The sequence below is a fragment of the Ananas comosus genome, linkage group 19 (genome assembly GCF_001540865.1).
Source record: "Ananas comosus cultivar F153 linkage group 19, ASM154086v1, whole genome shotgun sequence".
Lineage (NCBI taxonomy): Eukaryota > Viridiplantae > Streptophyta > Magnoliopsida > Poales > Bromeliaceae > Ananas > Ananas comosus.
In genome coordinates, this window is record NC_033639.1 from 351544 (window position 1) to 364322 (window position 12779).

At 34.8% G+C, this 12779-nt stretch overlaps 1 protein-coding gene, 1 long non-coding RNA gene and 1 other non-coding gene across 3 annotated transcripts; 1 reads left to right on the forward strand and 2 right to left on the reverse strand.

The window, feature by feature from the left end:
• LOC109724682 (expansin-A16) lies at window positions 314–2128 on the reverse strand. The gene is made up of 3 exons (XM_020253583.1): window positions 1928–2128; window positions 1174–1492; window positions 314–829 (listed from the first exon to the last, which is right to left on the reverse strand). The coding sequence occupies exons 1-3, from the start codon at window positions 2115–2117 to the stop codon at window positions 520–522; spliced, it is 819 nt and encodes a 272-aa protein (XP_020109172.1). The 5' UTR covers window positions 2118–2128; the 3' UTR covers window positions 314–519.
• Window positions 1439–2336, forward strand: LOC109724683. The gene is made up of 2 exons (XR_002220043.1): window positions 1439–1541; window positions 2059–2336. It is a non-coding gene; the product is annotated as an uncharacterized LOC109724683 (long non-coding RNA).
• Window positions 8382–8453, reverse strand: TRNAQ-CUG. The gene has a single exon. It is a non-coding gene; the product is annotated as a tRNA-Gln (tRNA).

The window sequence follows — 12779 nt, forward strand, 5'->3', positions numbered from 1 at the left end:
AGATAGATAGACAGAAAATAGATAAGAGTTGTCAAAATGATCTCCAGTTTAGAAAGGCCTGAAAATAAAAATTTAGCCCTTGTGTAATAACCATTGTATTCTACTACAAAAAGAGCTGGATATAACATAGCTGATGGAAGGCTTTCTCTTTTTTTTTTTTTGTTTCTTTTTTATTTGTAAATCACAAACAGTAGATCACTAGTTACACATAATAGCATATCAAGAGAGTTTTAATCTTTCATAATTATGGATTTATAGGAGGTTAGTGCGCAAAATTATTGGCACAACAGGCTTCTTTGTAGGCTATCCAATCTTTTGATATTTGAACTTTAAGAGGAGCTCCATTTTTCTTCACTAATAGTCATTGTTATACATGTGCTAGAATACAAATAATTCTCTGTTCTGTAAGCTGTCTCTCACCATTACATTTGTAATCTCTTTAACAGAATCTTCATAAAATTCTCTTCATCTCTCTGACATGCTTATTCATGTCAGAGATGGAAAAAGCTCTCTGTGTGTCTATTGCAGGAACTGCTTTCCTTCAAAGGTTTGCCCGAACCACCAATTCAAGGGGGCGACATTATAAGAAGTAATAGTGCTTCTTCCGCTGCTGGTCACTTCGAAGGACAGCGGCTGGCCCCGGAGATCGGCATTGCATTGCCAATTCTGCCCCCAGTTCCTCCCCATAGGTATCCAACCTGTTCTCGACCCTTTCACTTTAACGGCCGTGATCGCTCCGTCTGAGCCCACGTTCGTGATCAGGACTTGGTGGAAGTAGGAGCTTCCTGTCACTGTGAACCTCATTCCTCCGTTTCTCTTGCATTTTACCCTGCATAATTCCAGTAAATTCATTACTTGGTCTTTTTAGTCCCTCAACTGATTAGAAGGATGGATTGAAAGGAAGAAACAAAAGAATTGTTGTCTCGAATTGTTGAATTGAGAAGAAACGTTAAATTTGTTTTTTTTCCCCTTTTCGTGATAATAGCGTAAAGTCGTAAACATAGCTATCAGATAATATTAAGCACAATTGCTGTTTCATGATTTTATTTATATGAGGATGTAAACACATTCAGAAAGAAAACTTTTGTCTTTTCAGGAGAAAAGAAATTCCAGCTCTCATGGTGGAATTTGACACTAAAGATTGCTATTTGAATGCTGCACCGAATGCTCTACCTCCGGTACTGAACAGGTATGATATCGGCTCTTCCCTTTGCAATCTGAACGAAAGCGGCTTCCGACATCTCAAAGTGCTCCCTGGGGAAGTTGCACCACCCTCCATAATCATTGGGGAGGCCGTAGTTCGGAGCGCAGAAGTCCGTGGCGGTCACGACAACAGAAGGGCTTCCCGATAAGCACCAGCGGATGTGATTCACGCACCGCAGCTCGAAGCATCCGCCGCAGCTACTACCCTTCCTGAACAATTCGCTGCTCAGTCCAGCGGTGTTCACACCATAGATTGATCTTTCCAGGTCTCCAAAGCCACATGCACCACCTTAACAAGCACCAACCAGTTCACAAGCATGCAATCACCAGAACCTTTGGTAAGTAAATCTTTTGATATATCAGTTGCTTTTCTAAAAGCTCTTGTGAAAAGCACTAGTTATATGCATTTGGCAACCAACAATATGGTGGTTTTGTTACGGTTCAAAGCGGAGATAATCTTCTGAGAACTCAAAAGCAGAAGCTCCAATTTGAGAACTCTTATAGGAAATGCATTAAAGCAAGAAACTCAAATCCCACTCTTATTAAGGTTTTGCTTGAGAATATATATATATGCATAATATGACCAAGGATTCCACAAACTTTATACTACCTATCTATATCTACAAGGAAACTTCTGAATCGAAACTTAAACACAGTAATGTCACTGAGACATAACCAAGTTCATATATATATAGGAAAAAAAAAAGAAAAAAAGAACAGCTACCAATAAGAGAGGGGCTTTGTGTTTCTTTTGTATAGGTTGCTGTAGCTGATCTCCACTCCTCTAAGCTCTCTCTTGTGTTACTAATTCCTGCTTCTGCATCTGCTTCTGCTTCTGCTTCTGCTGCCCAACAGAGGAAGAATAGGAGCAAGAAGCTGCTGCTTCTGCTTCTCTTGAGGAGGAGAAAGCCCATCTGTTTTTGGACTTGGAGGGAAAGAGCACTTCTTTAGTCTCTCTGCAATGGGGCTAATTTCCTTTCTCCAGTCAAAAAGAAGGGGCTAGAAAGATACAAACAAAATACAGGTGAAGGCACTCTCTCTCTCTCTCTCTCTCTCTCTCTCTCTCTCTCTATACCTTCCTTTATCTTTATTGGGATTGTTGGGTACTACTGTTTTCTTTAAAAGCACTTTTTTTTTTAATCTCTCTCTCTCTCTCTCTATACCTTCCTTTATCTTTATTGGGATTGTTGGGTACTACTGTTTTCTTTAAAAGCACTTTTTTTTTTAAAAAAAAAATTTCTCTCTCCTTCTCTCTCTCTCTATCTAGTATCTATTACACTGAGATAATGTTTTCACGGGTTTGTGGCATGAAAGGGCGGGAGCTTTTGGGTATTAAATTGTGCCATGTTCCCTGGAGCTGGACTATTGAATCAGCTTAAATTTTAAAGTCAAAGTATCACTGGCGGCTCAAATCAAATAAATTAAAAAGTTGGATAGCAAAATTAAAATTTTGAAAGGTCGGATGACTAATTCAAAATGATCCATAATAATTCAAATGTGTCGTATGTTTGTACCTTATATATGTCGAATGAATTATTACATAATAGGCAAACTGTGATTCATGGTGAAGAGCTATTTTGTTTTGTTTTAGATTATGTAAAACTTGCAACTAATTTAAGGTGTTAAGTTCGAGCGTTAGCTTAGTACGCCACCAAAGTTTTATAATTGAATTCAGCAGTCGTCTTAAATTTTTTAGCCTAAATGTGATGGCGGTAAAGTACGGCATAAATGTGACTTTTTATGTGGAAAACTAATAGTGAAATTTAACTTTGTTTCCTTTCTTGTTTCCTTTCATTAATGAGCTAGTAGTTTATGGTAGAATATATATNAATGCCCCGGCGTCAAATACGTGCTCGAATGATCCCGCGGCGCGACGTCGACGACGAAACTCCAATTAAACCCCTTCCTAGTCTAAGGTTGGATGGTGAGTGAGAGAGAGGTAGTAGTAGTAGCAGAGGAACTCCCTCTCTCTGTCTTCACAAGACTAAATAGAGAGAGGGATGGCCGGTGATACAAACGAGGGCAAGAAATTACACAATTAGCCCTCTACCTACCATCTTGTACCGGTACACGAACTCTTGTACCGGTACAAGAGCCAACCCGAGAGCTGCTAAGCCTCTGCGCGATGGTTGTACCGGTACAGCCACTAAGCTTGTACCGGTACAGCAAGCAGAGAATGCTGCTGTTTGCAGAATTCTTCGCTATAAGCTGCCCTCGCGTCGCACGGAGTCCGTTTTACGTCTATTTGGCGCCAACGCGACTCAGACCTGTCCCGACACTCTACAGAGCTGTCGACAAGCCTCCAGAGCTGAACACCAGGGATCTCACAAAAGAATTTTCCATCAAAGTTTTACGTGATTTGGATATTTTTACACCGTTAAACTTGCAAATGGCTCACTATGGCCATTAAAATTATTGATTTTGAGCCATTTCGATCGCTAGGCAAATGATATCGAAAAATCATAAACTTTATTTTCCAGGTACTTCAAATACTCTAGATCAAGTTTAACGGAGCCGATTGACGATTCGGAAGTCGCAACATCGAAAACAACCTGGAAGCACGGAAGACTCCGCACTTCCAAAAGCATAGTAGCCTCACTCTATATATATATATATATATATATATATATATATATATATATATAAAACTAGGCTGGAATATTATCAATAACACCAAGCTGTTTGTGCTATTAGTTTTTTAGCCTTTGGATTGAAAAATGTGCGGTTAGAATGATGTTGGCCCCCTAGGGTTGGGTGGGTAGTTGGTTGAATACTATAGCCTAACGGATAAAAATAATCAAATGGTTAAATCTAATGGTGGAAAACTCAGATAGCACCAAATCCTTGGTGCTATCGATAGTTTCCCAGCCGGACTCCTATATTCACTCAACCCTAGGGCGCCAACATCATCCTAACCGCACATTTTTCAATCCAAAAACTAAAAAACTAATAGCACTAACAGCTTGGTGCTATTGATAGTATTCCAGCCTAGTTCTATATATATATATGCTATTATACTATCGATAGTACTAAACGCTTGATGCTATCGAGTTTTCGGTCTTTGAATGAAAGGATGTGCAGTTAGGATAATAGTAGTCTCCTAGGGTTGAGTGGGTGGTTGGTTTGAGTAGTATAATTTAACGGATAGAAATGATCAAAGGATATATCTAACGGCAGAAAACTCAATAATGACAAGAGCTTGATACTATCGATAGTATAGTAGCCAAACTTTATATATATAGAGAGAGTTGAGCTAGAATACTCTCAAAAGCACCAAAGGGTTGGTGCTTTGAGTTTTTAGCCATTGGATGGAGAGATGTAGGGTTGAGATGATGGTGGTAGGTGGTGGTAGGTGGTTGGTGGAATAGTGTTCGATCCAAAAGTTATTAGTAATCAAGGAGTAGATCCAAGGGTTAGAAACTCAAAAGCACCAGGGTTGGTGCTTTTGAGAGTATTTTAGCTCAATTATATATATATATATATATATATATATATATATATATATATATATATATGAGTCCGGATACTATCCTATTAATAGGATTGGAGCCATGGTCCTATCAAGTCGTTTTGATTGATCGGAACTTCAAATTGATAATCGGCACATTGAAATTGATCTACACAATTAGAAATGTTTAGAAACAATTTTGTAATATTTAAAAACCATTATCAAGTTCATTTTAAGAGTTAAAAAATGAACGGTCATATGAATAACCTTCTTAAAATAAGAGGTTAAACTTTCTCAATTCATAATCAGAGTTATCAAAACATTATCTAAATAGTATAAAGAATTTTCTATAAAAAATTCAAGCAATTTGGATTGTCTACACCGTTAAACAAGCAAACGGTTCATATTAGGCCGTCAAACAATTGTCGATTTTACGACACTTTTGATAACCATGTAAATAATTTTTAAAATTTATGAAATTTAGATTTCTAGATATTTCAAATACTCTAGATCAACTTCAACGGCTTCGATGCATCGATTTGGAATCTCGATCAATCAAGAACAATTTGATAGGACAAATGCTCATATCCTATTAATGGATAGTAGCTCTAAGCCTATATATATATATATATATATATATATATATATATATATAGATAATATATATATATATATATATATATATATATAATGTTTAATAATTGGTCACGGACACCGTATACCTAGGGCATGTTTGGTTTCCGTAAGTGATCGAAGTGAAAAAAGTCACTTTCAAAAAGTGACTTTTAATAGAAGTCACTTTTGAGTTCAAGTGTTTGGTTTCAAAAAGTGAAAGAAAAATACAGTTTTTATGACTTCTATTGTTTGTTCTATATAAGAATGAAAAAATAAAATGATTTTTTTTATTATAATTTTTTTTTTTTTTTTTTTTTTTTTTTTTGTGTAGATGTATGGAATAAGGCACGTCTCTTTCTTTATTTTTTTTAAAAAAAGAATATTGGTTTTTTTTTTTTTGTTAAGATACGGTGGTTTTGTTTATTTGTTATTTTTTATTTTTTGTAGATGGTATGGAAAAAGGTTTTTGGATGCGGTTCGTAAGTTGCGTGGAGTAGACGGTCCACTTTTAACGACTTCGGAATTTTTTTTACCGAAGTTAAAAAAGTGGATTTTAGTTGTGGATTTTAGTTATAATCCACTTCACGGTTTCACTTTTCAAAAGTCGCATACATGTTTACTTTTATAATCCAAACAACCGAAATAATCCCACTTCGTCAAAATACCACTTTTATTGTTTCACTTACAAACAACCAAACATACCCCTAGAGCAAGTGGTAAAGAGCTTGGTGGTTGGTACCCTCAATTCAAGTTCGAATACTAGTTGATTCATATTTTCAACTAAGTTCGACGGCATGAAAACATGTTTTTGCTCATAATAATGGATAGATAGAAGAGGATGAGTATGAGAGGAAAGAGGTGTACGGCGTTTAATTAATTGGACCCATCAAGTATATAACGGGTACCCCAACATCTATTGTAATTGCATGGACCCACTATACGCGCATGATGATATTGTATCATTTATTTCTTGCAATAAAAAAAGATCAAACGACGAAGTAAAAAAGAAAGATTATTTGTGCGGCCCAAGAAAGCACTTTTTCGGTTTAGTGCTTTGGGCCCTGCGATACTATATTCAGATTTGTCTTTTAATTTCAAGGCATAATTTATTTGCATTATGTCGCTTGAGAAAGTACAATAAAAAAAAAAGATATATACGTATTTAAACTATTATCCCATGTTGATTCAATTATCTAAGAGTAGAGCTACTATACTATCGGAAATATAGAGAATCTGGTGCTTCTGACTTTTTGATCCTTAGATTAGCTCCTTTAATTATTTTTAATTTTTGGAGTAATATTATTATTCTGTGGAGACCGCTCGCTGTTTGGTTCGGATATAAGCAAGAACTAACTATTACAGAGATAGGTACAAGTATGGGGACAAGAAAAATAGTGTTTGTATGAAAATTTGGTTGTTCTCGGGGATAAGAAAAATAGCGTTTGGATAGATAATATGGAATAAGAAAAATAGTGGGTAGTTATATATAGAAAATGAAGATCTTGGTGGGAATAGTTATACCCAGTTATTATAGGTAATCGAGAACTACTATTCTCGGATAGAAAATTAGCGTTTTGGTATAAAGGGGGATAAGGGATTATTCCGCCCCTTATCCCCAATCCAAACGCTACCCTTTAGGGGTACTACGCAATTCTAAGGGGGATCGTAATCATCCTAACCGTACAATTCTTGATCTAAGGATTAAAAAATCGAAAGCATCAAATCTTTTATGCTTTCGATAGTATAGTAGCACTACACATTATCTAATCTTGAAAATTTTTAGTGCTCTTGTATAATCTTTTAATTTATCTGATTTGTGTCGTCAATCGTTTGTTGATCCTTGCGCTTCAAAATTTAATCCTTCATTTATTTTTAACAGTAAAATAATGGCTCTTAAATTTTGTATCAGAAGAATCATCAAATAGTTTAAATTAAACAAATTGAAAGGTTACGTGCCAAAATTTAGAATTAAAAGGTTTGATAGTTAAATCAAAACACCCCAAAGTTTTGGTAAGTTTAATACAATTTCACCTCTTTTTTTTCTTAATAAAGAGTAACACGTCGCTTTGATTAAATCATCTTCATGATGAACGGTCATAAAATGTCTTCGCTTCTAAGCAAAGCCTCTTCAAATGATTACCTGCTACTTAGAATAAAATGGTTACAAAAATTAATTCTATTAATTGTAAAGAAAGAGAAAGACTTTTCTTCAGGGATTAATTCCATATAGATTTTTACAATGGTATCAAATCGCAAATATTTCTACAAAATTTAAGTTATAAGATTTATCCTTTCAAAAAATTTCTGGTTTGCAAATATATTCTTCCAAATTTCTAGCTTGTTTATATATGTCTCTGCCATTAGACTCACTGTTAGTTTTTTTAACGATGGATATATAAAATGATTATTTTATTCTTACAAATTTATTCAAATAGCTATCTGTTCTCTCTCTCTCTCTCTCTCTTTCTCTCTCTCTCTCTCTCTCTCTCTTCGGCACGTGCGGCATATTTTATTTCGCCATGATCTAGGGCCTTGTCTTTTATGTCACTGCCGCCATAGGTTTTGTCGTCATCATAGATAAAGAGAAGAGAGTGAGAAAGATGATGGAATCCAACATTTAAATACAAATTATGTATATAAGGAGTAAAACGGTCATTTTATCTCTTAACTAAGGATGGTTAGTTTTTTTAGCTTATGGTTAGTTAAATTTTGGTAACAAAAGGATAATATTTGCTATTTTTTTAAGAGAGAAAGGTACTATGACTATGCTATCCCTTTTAAGAGAAAGGTTGAGAGAAAGGTAGTTTCATTTTTTTGAAAATATGAAGCAGTAAGGTTTCGAATTTGGGATCCGAATACCAACTACCAAATTTTGTCATTTGCGCTTATAACAGTCTGTCATAAAATGATTGTTTTTTGAAAACTAAATTTTATTAGCTATTAAGTAGTAACCAAGGAGTTTCTTTCTTTTTTTATTGGAAAATCGTTAAAAAAAAAAAGATGCAAAAATAACAATAATTAAGGCTAATTATTAGTAAAAGAGGGTTCCTTTTCTCTTTTTGAAAACTTTTTTTAAAAAATATTTATTTAGAGTTTAAAAAAAAAGAAAAAAGCAAGGTCCCACCGAGATTTGAACTCGGGTTACTGGATTCAGAGTCCAATGTCCTGACCACTAGACCATGGGACCAATTTGTAAATTTAACTATCTATAAATTATTTATATAATATAATTCTATCGGTCTATGTATGTATACTTATACGTATACGTGTATGCATGTATATGTATATACATAGAGCCCTCCAAATGAAGCCAAAACACCACTTAACTGCATATGAATTATGAGCACCATCTGAGATCTTCTCAATTGAGTATCACTATGAGTTAATTCTCCATCTCAGGCCTGCTAATTTGCAATGGCCCCTGTAAGCGTCGCACTCCGCATTAGCGGTTTGCATCGTCGGTGTTGGCTAATCAAGTCAGTCGGATCGACTTAAGTTTGCTTTTATTGTATGTTGTATAACTCAATCTTAGATGCTTACGAAAATAAATTACTTGGTAATCATGTTGGCTCGCGTACGCCATTTTCGTGTTAGATTAGATTGGATCATGTTGATTTTGGAGTTCTCTCTCGCGAGTTTCTTATCTTGTTTGGATCGTCTCTCTTGCCTTTTCTATTTGTTAGGCAGAATTCAAATCTAACATTTTTGGGCAGTAGTTGCTAGAACAGCTAGTTGTCGACCTTAATTAGTTGGATCATGGAATTCCGAAGTTTAAGCCTTATAATTAAACTAAGAGAGCTACTTATTCTTCAAAATGATATATATTCAATCTAGATACAATCTTAGAGTGGCAATTAGGGCTCGCGAGTCATTTTCGTGTCTGATGATCGCATCAAATATGTCGTTTTGAAGACCGCCTAAATGTCTCTACTACAAGATCGATCTTAAATGCTAAAAAAGTTCACTTTTATCTTGCTTTTATCACATCGTTGCGTTGTATCATTCTACAATCAGAGGGATTTGAGTCACGTCGGTATCTGGTTTCTCTCATTATAACATCGTGTCATATTCGATTTATCATACATGCTAGCTAGTTTTTTTCTTTTTAATCATATCATGAGAATCACCATGCACCTTTCTAAATAGGTTTTGAAGAGCATGACTTAAAAAGAGTAGAAATAAAATCACATATATAATTCACCAATATACAGCTCTCTAGCAAAGAGGTAAGTGACTAACTAACAAACACTATAATTTGTGATCATACAAAAAGAAAAAAAAGATCCCAAAAATTAAAGACCCCCCTATGTTATCCAAATGCAGATGAAAACCAACAGACACAAAATCCTGCACCAAAATCATTACATAGTATGTATGGATTATTCAAATCAATCCCTAGCTAACAACACTGTGTTAAGTTTGTTTTTTATCTTTTATTTGGGAAATGATAATTGATTACTATGTATATGTAAGCTTCTTTCACAACCTCAAAGTGAGATCAATATTCTCACCACTCCCCAATTTCAACTCCAAATCATCTTCAGCCCCTCTTGATCCTTCCATTATCCGTGACCGCGACTCAGAAGCGACTGATTTGGATTGATCACCACCTTTCTTCCCACGATCGACAACCGTAGACGGCCCGAGAGATAGGCCTTGAGCCTCAACCATGGCCCCATGTTTCCTCCTGATCTCCTCCATCTCCTTCCTGTGTGCAGTTTGGTGGCCTCCTAATGCTTGCAAACTATTAAATGACTTTGAACATAGTGAACATGCATGGGTTTGAGCCTGGTTCGGTCCGAGCCTGAGCTCCGAATCGACGGTCGGGTTCGAACCCCGACGACAACTCATTTATGTTGCAATGCAAATGAAGATACCTAAGCTCTATAGGAGTCCAAGGATTGTGCAACAAGAGTTGATCATGCATTAGAAATTTATATGTAGTTAAAAACCATATAAAAAGGTTATATAATTATATATAAATATAAGGTGACTATATCTTTTGGGGTTCTCTTGGTATCAATAAGGTTTAGTGGGTACATATACAAGTTGGACTTGGTTCAGTGCTCAAAATATAGGCTTAATGAACTATATCTCTTAATTTGTTAAAAGGTGACAATAATAATAATAAGATGTTCCAAAATTCATAATATTTAATTTAGATTAAGATTAGATTGTATTTGGTAATATCTGTATCATTTTCTCTAATAAGATATGGTGGTGTGAGTTTGTGAAGATGCATGCAACACAAATATGAGAATATATTCACAAATAAGAAGATTAATTCAAAGTATTTCCTGAAAGAATTTATCAATTATAAGTTTCCTAATTCTTTCTTTATACATGGTTGATGCAATTAATATTCAGTGATTGAAATACCTACTTGGAATTAATAGATAAAGAGTACATGCATACAAATTAAATTCTTCTTTTTCTTTTTCTTTTTTTTTTAGGAAATTGGAAAATATCCCATTTGTATATATGTTAAATTGACAAAAGGGTACCCAAAAAGAAAATTAAAATAACATAATTAACAGTTATTGACGCCTCGTTTCCTAGGGGGTGGTCACCCATCCTAAAATTACTCTATTTCTACTCTATCTCTGGTATGATTTACTCTCTTAACCTTTTAAGTCTAACCACCATCCAGTATGCTATAGCCGAGTTGAGAGGCTTAGTTCTTATATATCTTATATATAGGACCATTTCAAATCTTGAGGGATTCACAATATTCCTCCGCCCTTTTAAGCCCTGATGTCTTTGTTAGGCTCAAACACACTCATAAGCATTAGACGATATGAGACTTATCTCGCTAACCTTAGCTGATCTTGTACGGAGTCGCACTCCACTCATAATCGTCGTCGGCCAGGGAGCCGCGCTCTATCTATTGTCATAACTCTAGCTTAGCGGAGACTCATCTCACACTTCCGTCCACTAGCAATAAAAACTCGTTGAACCCAAACCACCGACTTAAATACTTAAGTCCGGTTATTATTACTAGAGTATATATGTGACCTTTTATATTTCTAATCAGAACTTCTTTTCCATCTGATGTGAGACCACTAGAGTGTTACTAGAAGTGTTGCATTTTTACTAGGTAAATTGCTCTGCTAGTTGCTAAATTTCTGTCCAAGTTTCAATTTCGGTCATTTTAAGTTAGAGATACAAAACTCCGAACTTTTGGAGGTGCTTTGTTTCGTTCCTCAGAAGAAATTAAACGTATTGTATAAACCTGGTGTTTCGGTATATCTATGTGCCAACACATTGATTAGTTATGTGCGTAGCCTATAGCAGATGTGTGTGTGTGTGTATATATATATATATATATATATGTGTGTTTGTGCACCGCAAATTCATTAGTACTCTATCCATCGATCTCATATGTTCAATCCAACCATCCAATTTTAAGTTGAGAAAAGAGCTTAAAAATTGATGGAAATATGAGAAGGTATCAAAGGTCGATAGATGTGTGGCGCATGCGCGAATTAGTGCCACCAGGTGTAGACGACAACAACATTTTAAATGAGAACAAGGACTAAATGAAACAATTTTAAAAGCTTGGTGTATCAAATATTAACATTGAAATTATGTTCTAGGACCAAAGGAAAATTTGGTTAAAAGCTTAAGAACTATATATAAAGGTACAACTTATTCTAATTTTAATCATTAGGTTTAATCTCAGTTGAGAATTAATGCACTGATCAATAAAATTTTTAGCAAAAAATCTCACTGGTGGGTATGTTTATATTTGAAAATCGATCCATTATGTGAAAAAATTATTATGGATTTGCTAAATTCAAAAGAATTCCTACATTAATGCTCTAGTACTTGAAATTTTTTTTAAAAAATGATCTAGCTTTTAACACTTAATTAAATCTACATTAGGAGGTCCTTGGAAAGATGGATCGATCGGTAAATTAACTATGTATATGTGAATTGTATAAAGAGAAAAATGTGTGCTTGCGCCATATAAGCTATCCGAAATGCCTATTGTGTTGCATCGAGGACTCATTATATTATTAAGATAGATTATGTCAACCGAAATGTATGTCCAAATATTGTGTAACTTTATTACTAAGATAGATTATGTCAACCGAAATGTATGTCCAAATATTGTGTAACTTTATTACTAAGATAGATATGATCAAAATACATTCTAAGTTATGAAAAAAGCTAGGGCAAAGTTGGAGCTTCATTTTGTTAGTACTTGTCATGAAACATAAGCTTAATTGTCTCGCAAATATGGTCGATCGATGCGCATTGTAATAAAAACCTTCCCACAAATGACTTGTGATGGCACTTGAGTTAGCAACTTAATTGTATTATTAGCACTTTGATCAAGCCAAGAGTTTCCCTTTTATATCTCTCTTGACCAGTAAATCACAAAGTGAGTTCACAATTGCATGTTCACAAATTAAAGTAAACAAACGAGAAGCATTAGCAATTTCCTACATTACACACAGAAACTTAAAGAAAAAAAGAAATTAAAAAATAATTCAAATTTCGCACTGAT

Coding starts and splice junctions, on each gene's coding strand:
- LOC109724682 (XM_020253583.1), bottom strand. CDS start 2,117: ATGGGCTTTCTCCTCCTCAAGAGAAGCAGAAGCAGCAGCTTCTTGCTC. Junction 1,493..1,927: donor ACAAAGCCCCTCTCTTATTG/GTAGCTGTTCTT, acceptor GTGCTTGTTAAG/GTGGTGCATGTGGCTTTGGA. Junction 830..1,173: donor ATACCTGTTCAGTACCGGAG/GTAGAGCATTCG, acceptor GGAATTATGCAG/GGTAAAATGCAAGAGAAACG.